This window comes from Ictidomys tridecemlineatus, chromosome 11 (genome assembly GCF_052094955.1).
Source record: "Ictidomys tridecemlineatus isolate mIctTri1 chromosome 11, mIctTri1.hap1, whole genome shotgun sequence".
Classification (NCBI taxonomy): Eukaryota; Metazoa; Chordata; class Mammalia; order Rodentia; family Sciuridae; genus Ictidomys; species Ictidomys tridecemlineatus.
Window position 1 is genome coordinate 115,286,608 of NC_135487.1, and position 20,641 is coordinate 115,307,248.

The 20,641-nt window shown below is 35.7% G+C and overlaps 1 protein-coding gene across 7 annotated transcripts in view; it reads right to left on the reverse strand.

Moving 5' to 3' along the window:
• Nucleotides 1-1,371: 1,371 nt before the first annotated feature.
• Nucleotides 1,372-20,641, reverse strand: part of Ddr2 (discoidin domain receptor tyrosine kinase 2) — a 147,127-nt gene continuing 127,857 nt past the window's right edge. For all 7 annotated transcript variants that reach the window (XM_005340954.4, XM_078027129.1, XM_040287327.2 and 4 more), the window contains 9 exons: nt 20,121-20,183; nt 19,141-19,271; nt 15,690-15,900; nt 13,773-13,996; nt 12,337-12,464; nt 10,214-10,405; nt 9,690-9,924; nt 7,729-7,878; nt 1,372-6,937 (listed from right to left, as the gene is read on the reverse strand). In XM_005340954.4, coding sequence (XP_005341011.2) covers nt 6,803-6,937; nt 7,729-7,878; nt 9,690-9,924; nt 10,214-10,405; nt 12,337-12,464; nt 13,773-13,996; nt 15,690-15,900; nt 19,141-19,271; nt 20,121-20,183 — 1,469 coding nt within the window. In that variant the 3' untranslated portion in view covers nt 1,372-6,802. The remainder of the gene's footprint in view (nt 6,938-7,728; nt 7,879-9,689; nt 9,925-10,213; nt 10,406-12,336; nt 12,465-13,772; nt 13,997-15,689; nt 15,901-19,140; nt 19,272-20,120; nt 20,184-20,641) is intronic.

Consider the following 20,641-nt stretch of genomic DNA (forward strand, 5'->3'; position numbering starts at 1 on the left):
TTAGATTTTAAAAAGCGAATCTGATTATTTGAACATTAGATTCCTAGATAAAAATTTTTCATTATTGAGGTGGGACTCAACTTTCATTGTTATCTCACTTTCAATTGCTCTGAAGAGACCACAGTTCATCAATATTTTCTAAATGTATCAGAGTGATATTAACCCCAATCTTGAGAATATAAATCAAACACTTTTAAAATGTCCTGGAGCTCAGCAGGCACATGTGAAAGGAGTAAGAGAGGAAAGAGAGATGTGTGGCCATCCCAAAGAAAATTAATTTCTACACAGAAAGTAGAGGGTACAGACTCCAGAGGTTCAGCATCACCACAATCTTGCGATGATAGTGTAGGATGAAGTGTGAATTATGTGAAGGCCATTTGACTGCAGAGCAAGGGCATCGGGGTCTCATCCCTTATGACTTCCATTTAACTGAATGAAGTAACTTTGGTCTCTTTTTCCTTTTTTTTTTTTTTTTAGTATAATCTGCTTTTTTCAGGGTGCTGTGAGCTTTGAAAGATGGGCTAACCTACTAGAATAAAACCATTTTTAATAAATGTCATTTAATTTTGTATTTTAAAAATGTTATGACACATAAAACACAGCTCAATAAATATTGGAACATATTTTTTACTAAGTAGATGAGTTTGGGAAGGTATGTTTTTATAATCTCAAGATGAATAGGTTTTCGTTGTGCAGAGCTCATTCTGTTTTCCTGGAAACCAGGCACACAATGATTCCATCTATCACTGACAAATCTCGGTTCCTATTATTTGAATAGTAAATGTAGCAACTATATCTATCTATCTATCTATATATATATATCCTTATCTACCATGACCACTATTGAAAGAAATGTGTTCATGTTACTTAGATAATTGAAAATATAAATTTATTTTTATTCTTCAGGCTAAAAATAATGTATTATGTTGACTGATTTCACACTAATATCTAACATGAAAACTGAATCTATATTCTGATTGTGTATAATTTTGTTGGTTTGTGCATTGTGTACAATCTAAGACAGACCATATTTGGATTTAGCAGGGATTTGTATAGATAACTCTGTAACAATAACAAGAAAGGTCCCCAATAAACTCTAGACTGGTTTCCTCAGAACTGGATAATTAATTTGAGGATATAAAATCACAGACTCTGGTATATTTGGATATGTCAGAGACTAGAATGTTTTTCTTCCAATAAACATTCAACTAAGGTGTTAGAAGCCTATCTAAATAACCCTGTCAGACAACCTCAGCAAGAGACAGCCATACTATACTGTATAACTTCCCTATCTCTGTCCCCATGTCCCATTACTTCTCCAAAACTGATGTAAGAAATCTCAGGTGATGTTTACACAGAAATAAGGATTCATTAGTATCATAACTCTTTAATCATTGTTATTTACAATTTATCATCTGACAGACAGAGAATAAATAAAGAAAAGAAAATATACAAATGGTATCATGTTTCTTTTTCTAATACAGAGAATTTTTACTTATTCTATTTTGGAATGACTATAATAGTTTTAAGCAAAAATTAAATCCATTTGATGTTTACCCCTTGATGAGACACATTATCCTCCAAAGCCTATGGAATAATGCCCAGATGTTTCCTCATCATTGCTGCAGAAACTCAGTCCTCCAAAAAAAATTACCAGACAACAGGGGGAAAAAATAGGATATCATGAACAGTAAAGAACTGTTAGGCTAGTTTACAGATTCTTGGTGTGTATGCAATAATTTTCCCAACTTTCAGTTACTTCCAAACCTTTCCTTGAAAAAACAATTTTACAGTGCAAATGAGTACCTCATCCTAACATACTCTGCCGTAAGTTTTTGGTGTGTTTTTGTTGTTGTTATTATTTTCAAATTCTTCCTTAACATGCACAGGCTAGCTTGGGAGGCAAATCCCTTCACCTGTAAAGATGTTGACAAAGTGTCTACAGGAGAAACTAGGTTTGGAGCCAGAGTTTGGTCCTTGCTTTTAATCTGGTACAGTGTTGAGAACTACCTTGCACTGCTGTCTAATTACCTCAAAGAATGAAGCATTTCCATAGATCAATTTCGCTATTTCCAAGTGTGCAGATGGAGAATGTATTTTACCTGGTACAAGAATGAGCACTATGTCCTCTTATTTGAAAATAAAATTTCTGTTACAACAAAGCAATCTCACTAACGTCACCCTAGTTATACTAGATGACAGGGTTTTTGTCCCCAACTTTTATTCATTCAAAAAACAACATTTGGAAAATATTTATCAAGTGTTCACTTATGTGCTAGGAATTTTATAAGACACACATTGTTATAGTCTTGTGACCCTTCAATAGGGCAGCTTAAAAAATGGCACTCACAAAACTCAAAAGAATTCAGTACCTAAAGGAATATATGTATAAAAGTGGTGAAATCCAAATAAAATCTGTAGTTTAGTTAGCAGTATTACACCAATGTCAATTTTCTGATTTTGAAAATGGTTCAAAAGGGACTATGGTTTCTGTGGTTGAAATGGGCTATGTAAATTTTATCAATTAGGGAAAACTAGATCTAGGGTAAGAACATTTCTACACTTTTTTTTAACTTCTTGAGAGTCTTAAGTTATTTCAAAATAAAAAGTTTTCAAAAAGGAGACAGCAACTAAACAATTACTCATTAGTCTTCTGCCACCACGCAATGTATCTAATTGGAGCAGATGAAGACATTTATCTGTTTCTATACAAATGTGAAATTTCAGTTCAGAAGTATTTCTCAGAGTAGATCAGGATCTGCATCTTCCAGAAATATTAGTGACCTACCACATGCACTAACAAAGAATAAAAATACGACAGACAAGAGAAGACTAAGATGGCAAGATCAGGGTTTATGAATTCAACTTAGGATCAAAAACATAATAGCTATACACTGTCATCCTTTTCATTTTTTTTTTTTAGTTTTGAGAACAGATGCTGATGTTTTATTATATTTCTTTGCAACATCTTCCTTTTGCCTCCTTTAGACACTCTATTCTACTTTACTCAAAACACATGGCCTAGCCCCACATCATGGCTTTCTTGTGGGAAGACTGGATGGAACTAGAAACATGCATGTTTCTAACGTGGCACATAACTCATTGTGTGGAGGACACCAGATGAGATTAAGTTTTACCTAATTTATGCCTATTTTTTCCAGTTGTCTGTTGCCATTCTGGGCACAGCAATGATGGACATCCTTGAAGATGGATTTCATTAACAAAGGCAAGAGGAGGGAATGCAAAGTTTCAGGAACTACCATTAGCTCCCCGTATCTAGGTCTTCATGTCTAAAATAACCCTTGGAAAGTCAAATCCAGTTCAGGCAGAGAGTTGACCTCTCACCAGCCCTTGAAGTACTCTAGAACACACAGGGGCTTAAACTGCCTCCCTCACCCCCTGACTCTGAAATTAGAGGATCATTCCCTCATAGTTATGTGTTTTTAGATCTGTGGAGGACATCCCTACATACCTTTAAACAATAAAAACAACAATCCTGTTTCCATTACTGCACCTGTCTTTTCATTTTTAATAAATATTTTATAATCTCTATCACCCAGTATTTCCTCTTTACCATCCCTACCTCAAGTCACTTTTCCTATCCTTTCTCAGGTCTCTTTCTAAATTTTTGCTTCCTTGCTTCAGAGCACATTCCATCAGCTCCCGTTACCCCTGTTTCTACCTTGTTTGACTAGCCCCTATCCATGGCTCTCATGCACTCTCATTGCCTCTTTTTATTGCCTCTCTACTATCGCCACTCTCTTTCCTAACCCCTCCTCAGCCTCCCTGCCCAGTCATATGCACATTCATGCATTCATTTTTTGTCCCACTTGCATACTTCCCTCTTTGCTATATATTCTTCAACACTTACAAGTGATCTTTCCACAGCTTACTCTCCCTGGATACTTCTTTTCACTCCAGTAAACACTTGCGAACTAATCATATATGTGTCTGGACAGCACATCAAGATTTTGACCTAGCTATCAACACGTTAACCAGCACAAGTATAAATTAAAATCTTGACTATCTAAAAACACAACCTTGACACAAAATAGCTTACATGCATCATGAAGAGGATAACTTATAGCAAAGAGAAGAAGGTCCTATACTTTCTTATCATTTTCCCTATTTCTTTTCCTAGCTTCATTCCTCTAATTTAGATTTGAACACCTTTTTAATATAACATACTAAGTCTACATACTAAGTCTTTACCATTTACTCTGTTGGGTCACTTTTGTGCTGCTGAACTCTACAGGTACGAGTTAGGTTAGAAGTTAAACCTATGTCTATAGTGCAATTTCTCAGTGCCAAAAGATGGAGAATTCTTCATCCAGAAAAGGATACTTGTACATGATAATACATATTTGGCTGCCACCTAAAACAGATTACTTCCATGACTCAAGGTCAGGAAAATTCATATACTTTAATAACATTTTAAATATTTTTAAGTATGGGATCATGAAATACAGTGAATTGAGGCAGAATCCTAAAAAGTCCTAAGCAGAAAGATGTTAGGCTATGGAAGGGGAAATGGTCTGGAGGTAGTCCTACCAGAGGCATATGGATAAGTAGACTGTAGGTTCTGATGTCACATCCTTTTATTTCTAAGGAAGTTAACACTTTCCTTGAGATCAGAGGGTGGTAGGTCTCATAGGAAAACATGTCTAGCCCTGTACATATAAAATGAAATAAATATTATAGAAATGGTAATGCTAAGGCACTATACAGATGCAGGTGCCATTGTTACTACTATTACAGTAACTTCTCCCAAGATCCCTTCTACCAACCACATTTTCCAGAACAAGAGATGACCGGATTACTGAATCCACATCAGTTATAGAAAAACAGTATTCAATAAGCACTTCAATGCCATCTAATTCAGTTTACTCACTTTACAGATAAGAAAACAAAATTCAGAGAAACAAGATGGCACACTTGGCTTAAAGCAAAAGATGGTCAAACATTCTCCCGACTCTTAAACCAAAGTTAGTCATGGAAGAGACTGAAGTCCAGGCTTAGAACAACCAGGGGGAAAAGGTATTTGCTATAGTCAGAAGATGACCTGCAAAATGAATGTTGGGGACTTAGATTTATGTTCATGCAGGGCCTGGAACAATTTTGAAAGCTAAATGGAGAAACATTGACGTTTCTAAGAGACTATAAAAAGGCAGACTATGGAAGCAAGAGAAGCAGATCCAGGGGATCAAGACTATTTCTTGCCACCTTAGGAAGTTAGTTTTGTAATCTTCTCTAATTTTTTTCTCAATGGGAATTAAGGGTCCCCTTTTCTAGTTTTCCCAATGAATCTGGAAATTTATCATGTGTCGAAAGCTCAGAATCTTCTCTAAGGAGATTCCTACTCAACAGGTATCCACTTCCATGAATTCTGAGAATCAGAGCCTCATACTATCTTGTTAACAAGATGAACACTAAGCAGTAGCACTGAATGGCCATCCTATGCCTCTCTGGAATCGATGATTCTTGGGGTTAGAAAATCATTAAATATTGTCTAATATAGCTATCTTTCCTCTATTTGGAAACCTTCATCTTCTTGCAGAGTTCTTTAGCCTATATATGATCCTCTGCAAAAGACAGAGGACTCTCCATCTCTGGAGGCAGCCCATTGATTCTTGTATGTCCTGACTGGATGTATTTTCCCTAAAAAGAATAGATTTCAGTTTCCTTTTAACATCTCCTCATTGTTCTGGGTCAACCTTTTGGGGACACTCAGAACAGATCTACTCTGTTATACATGTCCTTTAGGTATTTATGCCTGAGAAATTCAGTCTCCAGTTCATACATCCAGCGATGTTAACCATTAATAGAAACTTGTACAAGGTGAAACAAAGGGTCTATCATCAAGCTATTAAGACACCAGCCTTTACTAATTAAAAAATCAAATACCCACTAAAACACACACATAAAAATTTCTTAACAAGACAAAGAAGAGGACCCTCACAAGTGAATATTGAATAGGATACTTGTTATCTGTCCTTCATAGAACTCCTTTCTTACATCTGTTATCCATTCAAGAATCCTTCCATGCAGGATGTACTTTTAAAAAAAAATAACTGTTCTCTTACATTTAGCCTTGCAGCAGACATTCTTTCCTCTCCATATCCCCTGTTACTTTATAAATGCATTTCAACCATGACCCCTGCCCACGAATGAAGAAAATACCCATTCCAAAAAACTAGGACTTTTCCAGAATACATTATTCACTTTGATAGGAGAGGGAAATCAGAAAATGGTACATGTTCAGAAGCCAAATCAGAAAACCATCTGTGGTAAGTTGTTAAATATCAAGTCTTCAGATTCTCCATGGCTACTACATGCTTCCCCTAAGTCTAATCTCATGTTTCCCAAGACCTTAGTATTCTTCAATTTTTTTTTCTCTTTCTGAAGACACTTTATAAAAGGTGACATGGAAAAATATTATAGGATCTGCACATTTATAAACATAAGCATATTTAACCTTTATAAATTATCTAAATTTTGTAGCTTTTGTTATCTAACTCTTTGGTATATCAAGATTTCTTTTACTAGATTTTATCTGCCCTAGATTTTTTTTTTTTCTTTTGTAGTGCTTTAATGTAAAAAAAAAAAAAAAGTATATATGAGACAGTGGTAGGGAGTGAAGGAGTGGCATGGGGTAGGTGAGGGACAGAGAGAGACAACAAAGCAAAAGGCCTGTGTCTCTCAGTTCCGTAAAATGTCCTGATGGAGTGGCTTAGGTATGGTTGAGTGGTAGGTCTTGTGGGAAGAACCTGGGCCATTGGAATGCTGTTACGCATTGACGGCATCACTCATCCCCTTGTTGAAGGAGCAAAAGGTGGATTTCTTGAAATGATGGACGGTGCTTTGTATCTCTTCTCCAACAGCTGAGCATCAGCTTATACACAGAGTCAGGGCAAATGGCTGGTTGAGGGAGGTAAATCTTTGGAAACAAAAAATTTAAAGAAGAGAGAGAAAAAGAAATATTAAGATCAGGAAACAAAATGAAGACTGGTTGCATCATAGTTTAGACATCCCCCTTGCCCACTTTCTTGAACTTGATAACTGAAATGGGTGTTTCTATACTCTATCAAACTTTAAACTCTACATCATGTACAACCACAAGAATGATATCCTTATTAAAATAAGTTATATTCCATGTATGTATAATATGTCAAAATACACTGTCCTGTCATGTCAAATAAAAAAAATGTTTTTAAACTTTTAAAATTTAAATACTGAAATTTAAATAAGAAATCCAATAGTAATTAAATAGTAAAATGTAATAAAATAAAAATCAAATAAATTATGCTTAATCTATTAGTTTAGAAAATTTTCATCAAAAATTTACATTTGGATGTTTGTAGATGAGTTTACTCAGCTTGTAATGATGCTATTTGGCTTTGGCCTGGCTTTAGTCAAATACGGACTTTTAGTCCATGAGCATTGATAGTCAAAAATGTATATTTTGTGCACCACTAGCACTGATGAAGGTAAAAATAGTGGACTTTTTAAAAAGTCCACTATATTTTTATTTATAAAAAATAAATAAAATAAAATCTATAGGAGAAATGTCTCATAATCAAGATAATTTAGAACCCCCTCCTAAAAAATATCTAAAGGATATCTAGCTTCTAGCAAGCTTTAAATATCCACTCATAGGAATATCAAAAAACTGAATCAACCAAAAAAAAGCACCCAAGTCTTCATCTGTTCATCCCTAAATACTCTTACCTGCCTCCCCTGGTCTCGGAAGAACTCTCCAGTATTTTCAATAACCTGTTCATCTGACAGCTGAGAATACGGCTGCTCTTGGCAAAAGGTGAACGTCTCCCACAGAGTCACCCCAAATGCCCACACATCACTTGCTGTAGTGAATTTGCCCTATTGAAGTCAAAAAAGGAAAACTCAGAATAACCCATGCAAAACAAGAGCAGGTTATATTTTCATAATCTGGAGTTAATTTCCTTTCCTCAACCCAGGGCAAAGAATACTGAAACTGCCAAGATCTGCACAGAGGTTCTAGAAATAACAATGTGAAGTTGTCACAAGGCAAGCCATTCTCTCATCTTCATGATCTCAACTTAGATCTGCTTTTCTTACAGATGAGAACCAGGAGCTGAAAGGAACACAGCCACAAAGCATTCATCATAAACTGAATGTCAGAGATTCAACTTTTAGGCTCTAGGGTACCTTGGAAAAAGGTCCCTGGGAAAGTCAAAGATAGAGGAATCTGGTTGAAGTGTCTGGAGTTAAGTCCCTGAGTGAATCCAGCACTCTTTCTTCCCACTTCAGTGATAGTCATAGTATTAAAAAAGAGACTATCAAGTGATGGCACTAAGATTCACATGTAATTAGCATGTAATAAATACTCGGACCCTTTTTATTCAATAAATACAACCACACAGCACAGTAGATGATATATTTAGATCAGAAAAATGAAAGAAGAGGGTTTGCCAAATTACCATGGTTAATAAGAACATAAAATATTGGAGAAATTGAAATTTGAGCCAGGGTCTCTCTACCTCAGTCTTAAATATTTTTTTAACAACATAGAAAGAGCAATTACTACTTACCTTAGAATTAGGTAAAATATAAAGATTCACATATAGAGATGAAAAATTATAAAGATTTTTGAAAAGCTGTATATATTACAGCATCATTCTTAATAGCAAGAAGTTGAAAAGAACTTAGACATCAAATTATAAAGATATTATTAAATCACAGAACATATCCCTACAATAGAAATGATTCAGTCACTAAATCCATGCTTTAAACAATATGTAATGATATTAGACATTAAAAATATATAGAATTGTATGAGTTGGCATCATTTCAATTACATAATATACACTTTGCACAGAAATAACATAAAGAAATTAAGGCATATGAAAAAATTCTCAAAGGAAATATACTAAAGTATTAACTGATGAGGGGAAGGAGATAATTATATATTTTCTCATTTCAAATTTAATTTTTGAATCCTGTAAAAGGATGAGCTGTAAATAAGCAAATTAGCTACAAATAAAACCAAAGTGACTTTTCTCTGCAGTACTACAAAAGATAAAATTATATGTACACAGTATTGTAGCAAGTAAAAGTACATAGCCTATTAATCCTTTTAATCAGTGAAATGTTTATAAAACCAGCAATGGAAACTCTTAGGTATGCATGGTCATATAACATCTCCAAGAAAGACATTAGAAAAAGTCATTCATTCATGATGGAGAATACCAGGAATTAAATAAAAGATAGAAAACAAATAATGATAAACTTAAAAAGTAAATGGTAAAGACCATAAAAATATAGTGATTAGACAGGATTGTTGGCACTGACATCTAGGGCAAAATCTAATGAGCAACATGATTATGAAGTTAACATAGAAGAAAATTTTTTTATGTGATTAACATTTCTTTACATAATAAGATTTTTAAAACCCTAAGACCAAAGAGGATGTGGAAAGGGTAGAAAAAATATGATACTGAATCCCACATCATACTGTTTAACTTTCTTTCCTAAAGTATATTACTTTTTTTCAATTAATAGGTAAGTATTGAATAATAATAATAATAATAATTGGTACACAAGAAAGATCATCTCCAATCAGAGAAAATATGGAGGTCTACGGAGCTTGACTCCTGCTCTCTTTGATTTGTCCCCTCCTAGGGTAAGGCTTACAAATGCCAGGAACTCACCAGCAAGATGCTCTCCCAAGACATCCAGCGGATAGGGAGCACTGCTCGACCCTGGATCCGGTAGTAGTCACCACTGTATAAGTTTCTGCTCATTCCAAAGTCAGCTATCTTGATGGTGTAGTTCTTACCCACTAAACAGTTTCGTGTAGCCAGATCTCGGTGGACAAAATTCAGAGAGGAAAGGTACTTCATGCCAGAGGCAATCTGGGTAGCCATAAACTTCAGGTTGACATAACTGAGGAAAATACAAGAGAAGAGAAAGTATGGATACAGGAAGTTAGGAAAGGTACTCATTCTAAAGTTGATATCAACAAACCAAGCATTTAAACCTTAACATTCTTTCACTATTCTTAAAGAATCCCTTTTGCTTTCTTCCTAAGGGTCAGCTGCTTTTTTATTCCCTGCAGAATAGTCACTCACCATGCCAGAAAAATGATAAACTTTAAGGCTTATTGCTGTCTGTTTTAAAACTCCAAGTGACTCTCATGACCACAGGGAAGAGATAGAAGACCTGACTTATTTACCTGACAGTGGGTACATTGCTGGAACAAGAATTGGCAGGCTCATGGCGGGATAGAAACTGATTGAGGTCTCCATTCTCCATGTATTCCGTGATCATGCAAAGAGGGTCATCAGTGATACACACAGCTAAGAGACGGATGATGTTTGCATCCTTGAGCCGGGACATGATCTTTATCTCCTTAAGAAAATCATTCCTTTGGAGGATACAGACACAGATAAACTCAGAGATTGCCAGGATCAGAATGAAGAGGGGAAGTATGCACATCAAAGTCTATTTCTATTTATTACACCAAGGCTCATTTGTCTTTGGGAAATCTTTGAAAGGACAGAGAAATTGGCACTATGAACTGTTTCATTCTCCGTATCTCCTGGAACATCACTATTCAATTATAATGGTTTTAAGAATAAGATTTAGGATTTATTCACATAAAAATCGCATTCCTAGTATTTAACAAAATGTCTGTCGTGCAGAAAGTGGTCAATATTTACTAAATCAAATATATGCTGCATAAAAAACTACTCTGAAAAATAAAACTTTTCACTGGAAATCATTTGCCTTTTCAAAAAGCCACAGATTCACACTATTAATAAAGTCAAGAAAGTTTTTATAAAGTGGATAACCACCTTCTGGTTTATCTCATAATTTTTTTATTTTCTCTTACTGATTTTTCTTAATGCAGTCTATTCCTACAGTCAGTCACAACACACATTTGGTAGCATGTTCTTTAAAGGCTATGGTGGTAAAGTGGGGTCACGTCAAAAGAAGTACTCACCTAGTCGAGACTAATAATTCTCTGAGTACATAATGACAGTCATTCTTGAGTTATATAAAGTAGCAACATTTGCTTTGGTGAAGCCACTGGCCCACATTCTTAAAAGTATTGGAGTCTCCTATGGGTTGCATAGGAATTCTCTTCTGAAAGCCGTACTATGTCAGTATTAACCCTTGGAAACAATATAGTCCTAATCCGAGATCTTCCTTCTTCATTTTCCCCTTTAATCTTAAATCAGAGGTATCCATGGCCTAGAAGGGCCCAGAGTCTAGACCATTCATCACTGGTCAGTACGCTGGGCACAGTGCAGCACGGTAAACCTCACCAAATAAAACAATGATAAGGACTTTATCATATTCTATGTTTTTGTTTCTCTCCTTGCCATTTTTTCCACTCATGTGCTAAGATTAATATGAAGAATACTCCATCTCTCCATGGGAACCAGAGAACATGTCACTTTTCATTCACACTAATATCCTTAAGACTGAAATTCTCAGTTAAAAGTACTCTGTTCCATCTCTCGCCTTTCTCTCGTTTTGATTCCACACCCTGTTAATTTCAAGACTTAATGAAATAGGAATAACAAACTTTACCACACTATGAATATCAGTGATAAGAATCAAGGCAACCCAAATGCATATGTTAACCAGATGTGCAGATTTTTCTGGAACACACAAACAAGCTTTCAATCAGCATGCCTCTCTGTGTGAGAATTAACTCACCATTACTGTAATGGAAAGGCTCTCAGACAATGGAGTATGACTGGAAACAGCAATTTATGAAGTAAAGGATCCAAGAGATTATTAGCAGTTTGAAAAACTGCTAAAGGATTGTGGATCCTTTTGCTTTAAGGTCCATGGATACTTTTCCAACTAGAGGCAACTTCTCATTTGTGGGGTTGCTGGACATAGAAGAAAAGGAGCATAAAAGAGAAAGAAAGGATGATAAAAGTAAATAGAGATGCAAAAACAGGAGAATGTAAAAAGCTTAGCAAGAAAGATGTGTTTGATTGTGAAGTGTGGTAGGATGTAATGAATTCAGAAGTCTGTGTAATGACTAAAGAAGTACCCCACTAGACTTTCGTGTATTGGGAAGTATGGTGCTGTACAAAGGGAGTTAAGAAGTCAATGTGACAAATATAATGGAAATGTACATTTATGTTTGAGAAAGATGGAGAAGATGAGGACTTTGACTGTATTAGAAAAATAAGGCATAATAATGGAAACAAGGGTATTTACCAAACTCTCCATCTCAAATGAAAAAAAAAAAAAAGATTCTCAGATGTTTCCAGAAATATTCCTGGTCAGAAAGATGAAATAAATAAAGGAAAATTCAAAATGCAGACCACAGACCTGGCATTCTTGTTGGCATCTGCTCGGAGCATTTTCACAGCCACCAGGACAGGCTGGTTGGCACTGACATCTAGGGCAAAATCTTTGTCTTTGAATTTTTCCATTCCCTCCACTTCACAAAGATGAACCTAGACAAAAGTCATCTAGTCTCAGCATCATCATTTCTCCTGAAGATGTCTCAGTACTCTTGCTGGGCATTTCCTGGAGATAAACTAACTCTTACCACTCAGGCAAAGTAATCAAAAGAATGATAAGAAGGTATATATAACATATCTTTGATTCAAATGATAAAAGTAAAAATAATGGTAAAGTACCCAGCTAATAGGATATGTTACTGTCTTCTAAAACAAATATACATTCAGTAAGGGAATACATGAATCTATAACATAAAATTTCATTATAACATAGCTCCACTCTAAAATGGAAAATACATTCTTCTGCCACGTATAGCTAAAAAGAACAAGTTAAAAAAAAAGAATAAAAAAAATGTTTCAATTTAAATGCTTGAACTTGGATTTGAGAAAGTTTAGTTACTGGAACCTACAAAATATAAGTCAATTTTCTAAAATAATACCTTAGTATGGGATTTAGCATTGCAAATTATTCCTGAGTTTTAATAACATTATAATGAGTGTGGTTTTTCAACTCAGGAGACAGAATGAGTACATATAAACACCATAAGCAGATAAAATGGGCTCCTCTACCTCCCCCAACACCAGACCTAATCAAGGGGAAAACATCTGACCCAAACTGAAAACCAATAACATATTTCTATAAAACCAGGTATTCGGGGTTGTTGACGAGTTCCTATTACAAATTAAACATTTCTGTATCTCAGAAGGTTTATGTGACTGCTGCGAGAGTGAAATACTTAATATTACACACATCATTCTGAGGACAGTTGAGAAGAAAACTCCTCCTTATGTTAGTTGGTGAGTCATTCCCTAGTAGCTAATTCTGGGACACACAGCAGGGGCGAGGTTGGTTTTGACTACTTTATATGTAACTCCCATCTTAAAAGGAAAAAAAAAAAACAAAGTGGAATAAACACCCAGCAGCAGGGTGTTCCTGGATGGTTTATAAAAGATGATTACATCTCATGAGCTCCATTCTATTATAAACATTTTGTAACCTATTATAAACATTTTTTGGAAGCATTAAATGTTTTTCAGGATATCTGAAGTCTAATGACGTATTTGCCTTACAAACCCTTGTATAGGAATCAGAGTTTCTAGGAACTCCTTAGCTATATGACTAAGATGAAGTTGACCTAATTACTAGTCATCCAGAGGACAATTCAAAGAAAGCCAAGTAGAGAAAACTTTCAGTTGGGCATTCACTTCTGGAAGGGACACTTTGTTCTACTGACCATTGTTAGGCACTTACTTCATTTGAACCACCAAGGACTAGAGGCCTCACACAAAGGGTCAACTCACCTCTCCAAACTGGCCTTCTCCTAGCTTCTCCTTGAAAGTTAAGAGTTTCCGGGGAAACTCTTCCACAGCCACATCTTTTCCTGAGAGAAGGTCCATGGTGACAGCAGGAACTGAGTAGGTGTTGCCTCCAGTCACTCCCTGGAGGTTCACTATGTCAGCCTCTGCGTAGTGGGGCACTCCCTCAGGTCCGTTGTGTTGGGCTGGCTTCACAATGCCACTGCAGCCTGGGAAGACAAAGACAATGAGTCTCATTCCAAGAGCCATCTTTGGAGATCTCTTCAAGAAAAAAAACCAAGAGGAGATCTAGAACATGCCTCCATGACAGTCTAGCCTTCTTCATAACTCTCTTACTTGGAGAACACTTTTGCTTCCTCTAGAGACTCTTGTGATTTTCAGAATGTAGGTGGCCACCATTTTGTTTCTCATTCTCCCCATAATACATGATCATTAACAATTTCTTGGGTCAATCTTGTAACCAAGAAAAGCTACAACAAGTTTCCTGCTATATCAGGATGGGAGTATTAAAGATTGAAGGTTTAATACCAAATTTCCTTAATTTTAAAACATTTTAATTGGTGTAAGAGCCTATTTTAGGGATTAAGAATATGATCAAGTTCATAAAATCTTGTTTAAGATACATGTTAACGTCTTTAAAAAAAACCTAAAATATGAGGTGGGGAATGTTTAAAACTTGAGAGAATACGTAAATAACTTCAGCTTAGCCTAGAAAATAAATTCATTTACATTCCTTAGTCTTGCTGTCTCTGCCAAAATTACTTAAATTCAATATGCTTTTTCAATGTCTTCTATCCACTAAATGATAAAAATAGGTGTTGGTTTCCTTCCTTCTTTCCACAAGATCCCTTCAGGTTTGTTCCCTCAAATGCCTATGCTCTCCAGTTTAGTCCTGTCTGATTCCACAACTGGCTCAGGCTAAGTGCTGCACAAGTCCTCTTCTGCAGAATGGGGTCACTCTTAGGTTGATGAACTATGGAACAGCAGCTCTGAGTTTCAGAGATGACCCTAGCATCCCCAATACAGTCAGGCACTGTGCAGTACTTTTAAAACAGGCACTGGGAATTTAATCAATTAGCATTACTGTTACTTTATTCAATGTTTTTTTTTTATATCAAAATAATATTAAATTTATTTTTTTATTTTTTTTATTGTTGGTTGTTCAAAACATTATCAATGTTTTTATTGATAAAAAGCAAGAAATATTTACTCTCATAATAAAATCTTGTATTATTTAATAAATGTTGACCAAAGACAAATCAAGAAAAATAAGATAATTAATTATGTAGATAACTATAAAACTGGGAAATTCAGGAATTATTTTTCTTTTTCTTTTTTTTTTTTGTACTGGGGATTGAACCCAGGAGCACTTAACCATTGATCCACATTCCCAACCCTTTTATATTTTATTTTAAGACAGGGTCTCACCAAGTTGCTTAGGACCTTGCTAAGTTGCTAAATGAGGCTGGTTTTGAACCTGTGATTCTGTCTCAGCTTCCTGAGTCACTGGGATTACAGGTATATGCCATCATACCAGGCTGCAATTCAGAATTTCTTTAGCTTCACTTTAAAAATATATATATATATTTTTTTCCAGGTGAAATTACAATCCTGAATTTATCCTTAATGAAGTTTTATGTTACATGAATGTGCCCTATCTGGCCCTTCTCACATTCTTCATAAAATGAGCAAGTTAAACTAGTTAAACTGATCAGTTTCTTTTGGTGTTACCACCTTAGTATCATCTTTTATTTTAATCAAATCTAGAAAGAGAATGTGGATTTCTCAGGAAGCTAGCACAGACCAAAAATAGATCCAGTTATCTAGGAGCAAAACTGTTATACCTATGTAACATGTGTGAAGGCTTCTTCCTCAATCCCCTGCTCACTCTTTCATTCTCACCTGACTCTTCCTCCCCTGGAGCAAATTCTGGGAGCTTTCGTATCAGTCTGGATGGCTCCTGGTAGTCAGGGCGAAGAGGAAATATGCGATCATAAGTCGAGTTGGACTCCTGTTCACTTGGTGATGAGGAGCGGTTATTGTTGAACATACTGGACTCGCTTGGTAGGGAGAGGCTGACAGTCATTTCATCATCCAGCATCCTCCGAGAAGCCTGAAGGAAAAGAGCAGAGAAGATCATCTAGCACAAGGGTATTATCACTTCCTTTACTTTTAAAACCTAGCTCTTCCATTCAGTTTATTCCTGCTAAACCTAGAAACACTGTAAGTGACAGGGATACAGTCTAGTTCCACAAACTTCTGTGTCAAAAAAACTTTGAAAAATCCTTCATTTCTTCAAGCTAGAACTCCTGTCCTGTTAACATTCATTAACTTTCACTGAAGCACTTCTAAGCATTATTTACACAATGAAATAAGAACCTATAAGTAACCAAAGATCTTCTAATTTTTATTTTTTTATTGATTTTTTAATAAATGACAGCAGAATGCATTGCAATTCATATTACACAGATAGAGCACAATTTTTCATATCTCCATTTGTATATAAAGTATATTCACACCAATTCATGTCTTCATACATGTACTTTGGATAATGATGTCCATCACATTCCACCATCATTGCTAACCCCATGCCCCCTTCCTTCCCCTCTTATTCCTCTTCCTTTTCTAGAGTTCATCTATTCCTCCCATGCTCCCCCTCCCTATCCCACTATAAATCAGTCCCCTTGTATCAGAGAAAACATTCATCATTTGTTTTCTTGCAATTGGCTAACTTCACTTAGCAGCAGCAAAATTCACAGTAGCTAAAGTGTGGAAACAACCTAGATGCCCTTCAGTAGATGAATGGATTAAAAAAATGTGGCATATGTACACAATGGAATATTACTCATGTTTAAAGAGATTTTTAGGTCCTTTTAAATAATGAGTTTTCCTGGATTACCTTATACTACTTTGATTCTGGGTAAACGTAAGTTAAAATGTTCATTAACTCATTAGAAGAGCTGTAACATGATGTTAATAGTTCACCTCATCACCTAGCAGCATGGGTTAAGATAACACTCCCCATCCCCTTATATTTACTAACAAAAATTAAAATGGCTACAAAATGGGATAAGAAAGTCCTAGGTGTCTGAGGATACCAAGACTAATTATATATAATACAGAAAGAAAAAGAGCCAAATAATTAATTGTTATGGCATATCATTTAAGGTAATCTGCCCATTCCATCAAAAGGAAAATGCATCTGAATTGATATAACTATTTAGAGTTAAATGTGTAAAATGCTCCACTCCAACAACATTGAGCCCTTGGGTGCTCAATGGAGAAACTTAAATCAAGGTGTCATTCTAGAGCACCTTGAATTATCTTACACTGAGTGCATTAGGATAGAAAGAATTTCTTGAAGGACCAACTTAAATATTCAAGGACAAAATATTTGCTCTCCCTTTTATCTGGAGAGTCTTTAATCCAATATTCCTTTCTCAGCTCATGAAGACATTCCAATAGGCCTCAGAAGAAAGGCCTAGAGAAGGGTAGTATATTCTGGCTTAAATAAAGAGAAAAAAAAAGATATTACAGAATAGAGAATAAAACACAGAAATCAATCATTCAGTAAGGAATCTAAGTTGCCTAATGAGCCTTTAGTCTCTCATCTTTTATCACTACCACCCTTTGCTACCCTTCATGCTAGAATTCCTTATTTAGACACCTCATGTATTCCAGCATTCTAAAGGAGCAAAGATTTTTTTCCAATTTTGTTTATTTAGTTTTTTTTTTTTTTTAACATGGTGCTGGGGATTGAACCCAGTGCCTCATACGTGCTAGGCAAGCGCCCTACCACTAAACCCCAACCCCAACCCAGAGCAAAGATCTTGATATCATCTCATAGATGCCTTAAAACATAGTCACACAAATTGGTGAGCTCTCTGTGGATTCTTTCTTTCAGTGTTCAAATCTTCTTTATATCAGGCTTTAATTTAGCTAAAGTGTTTATTTAGGTAAAGTGTTTTCAGATTAATGGTAGAGATCCTTGTTGGAAGCAAAGAGACTTCAATTCCATGAATATTCTTGCCAAAATCTTAAATTAAACCTCAACCATCTCAAGAATCCGAATGTAAAACAGGTCAGAATGATTTGCAGGTCACCCATCTGGGTTGCTCTTCTTCTTTTCTTCTGTCTATATTCAAAGAGTTTTGGAGATTCAAGCCCATTCTATGGTGAGCTTATCCTCCTCTAGAATATACTCCTACATGAACACAGAAATCAATCAGACAATACCTTCCTTCCTGTCCCCTTCTTTTGATAGGCAGTTCAAAACCTTACAGCCCAGAGTTTCTATGACCATGTCAGTCCCTGTCCATTAAAAACTCATTGCCCAAGGGCGGTGTTTATGCCTAAGGACATTGGCAGCGGGCCCAAGAGAATCAGACACTTAGAAGCAGTGTCAATTGAGTTAATATCATCTATGATAAAATGTAACTTTGGAAGAAAGATGGCAACATATTTCAATATTTGCAATTGAAAAGAGCATAAAAGACACTATACTAGCTGCATGACCTTGAATTCATCCAATTTTCTCATAAAAATTTTTTTAATATAACCACTATGCCTATCTCACCATTACTCAGAGGTTCATATAAAACAATACATAAAATATTATACTTATATACTATAAAATAATAGATAAATGTAATGAGAAATTATTTAGATCATTTGACCTAGATAGAAAGAGGAAGCAAAAAGACACATAATCATAATATTTAAATACACAAAGAAATAAGGGTAGAATTGTAAGAAACTTGATTTGTATACTAACGAGGCTGGATGCTTTTCTACTCACTTTCTCTCACTCTCTCACTCTCTCCAAAAACAAACAAAAAGAGAAGAGATGGAATTTCAACAGCACTATCAGAAATTTTAACTAAGCTTTAGAAGAATGATTCTCAATCTTGTATATGCATCAAAATTACTTTTTAAATGAAAAAATAAGAAATAGATAGATGATAGATACATAGATAGAAATAAGAAATAGATAGATGGTAGATAAGATATATAGAGAGATACATAGATGCCTGTACTCCATCCCAAGCCAAATGAATAAGAATTTTCATGAGAATTGTCCAAGTGAAAATTTTAATGTATTAGGAAGCATTTTCTGAGATTTCTAGGGAGGTTCCAAAATCTTCATTCTAAAAATGAGGAAATGAAGTTAGCTAATTCTTTTTCTGGTTCCTTTCAGCAACTAGCTTCTCAATTTCTATAGTTCTTTGCAGTCTCTGATGACTCCTTTGCCATTTGTAAACTCTTGTAATCTGCCTTTTTACTCCTGGGTCAATAACAGCTTAATAAAGAGAGGCACAACCTCCTGTCCCATGCCAGTTATGCACTTCCTCACCTTCTCCAGCATTTTCTGCCAGAACTGTCTCCACAAGATAATGACAATGATGGCCAGGAGGATGAAGATGATGGCCACCAAGCAGCCAATCAGGATCCGTGTGTTGCTATCATCAACTTTAAGCATTGGATCTGTAGCCAGGAAGAAAAGGCAAAGAATATAATCATTTTATTGGGCAAATAAAAGCATCAGGGACTGAACTGGGGATGGGGAAAGAAGTGCACTCTGTTCTTTCAGGATAATTCCAAAGATTCTACCTTGACATTTCTACTTATTCTTGATTTTGCTACTGTTTTGTTACTTTGCTTCTGTCTCTTACAGTACCCCTTCATGAGATAGTAGCCTCCCTTTCCCCATGTCTCACGACTGGGTAATGAAGAGCTTTCCCATTCTTCCCCCAATTTATTCCTATATTACCATGGCATAGACCTAATCACAGCCCATGAAATACAAGTGAGGAACTGGTTTCACTCTCCTTATTCTTTGCAATAGGCAAAGATTGCTGATAATCCTCTTTGGAAACATTAAATCAAACATATTTCCCAGATTGCTGGCAGATACAGTCAATAACCGCCTGAAGCAAAGAATATACTTTTGTATATTTATCTTCAATTAATGGGACCACTATTTGGATTCATAGACTTCTTCCTATTTATTGAGATCCTACCATGGGGTCTCACTTAGGAATATCTCTTTCTCTATTTCTGCCCCAGGGTTCTCAGATTTTCATGGAGCAGTTGGAACACTCTAAATTCTGTCTCCCCAAGCTAAAGAATCACATGAATGAGCAGTGAAGAGAGTAAGTTTGAACTCTCAGCTTTGAAGGTGGACTATCCTACCTTTCCAGGGCTACTCTTCATCCAAAGCCACCTGGTATCAAGCCTCCCACACAGACAGTCAGGCCTTTGCAAATCTCCACCCTTCTTCATCCTCCAGGAGGTGACTTCAATTTAATTTTTATAATTAGGAATCACACATACCATAGGTTGTCGGTGCCATAGGAGAGGTGGGCAGGGCTCCAGAGTTGTTGTACATGGCCGCATCTGTTACAAAATAAGAGGGAGTCAGAGCTGGGGAGAAGATAGTCAGGTAGTGGCTTATCTGAGGGTTGTGACCTGTCACAGTGTGAAATCACTTTAATGAAAATACTTTCATTTGATTATTACACAATGAGTGCATTATCAAAACACCACACTGTACCCAATAAATACGTACAACTTTTATATGACAATTAAAAACAAAATAAAATGAGATCATAAACACATTGAGTAAAATTATAACCACAGTAAGGGGGACCTTTATTTTGCAAAATTTTAGTTTCAACTATTATATAATAGGTGTTCAAGTACAAAAAGTTAAGAGGTTTTGAGAGCTATGACCACACATTATCATAAAATATGCACAGAAGGCAGGACACAAATTTAGCAAAATGTAGAGAGAATACAGTGGGTAAGTGGGCGTGGGACGGACATAATGCAAAGAAGTTATTTCCCTCATGAAA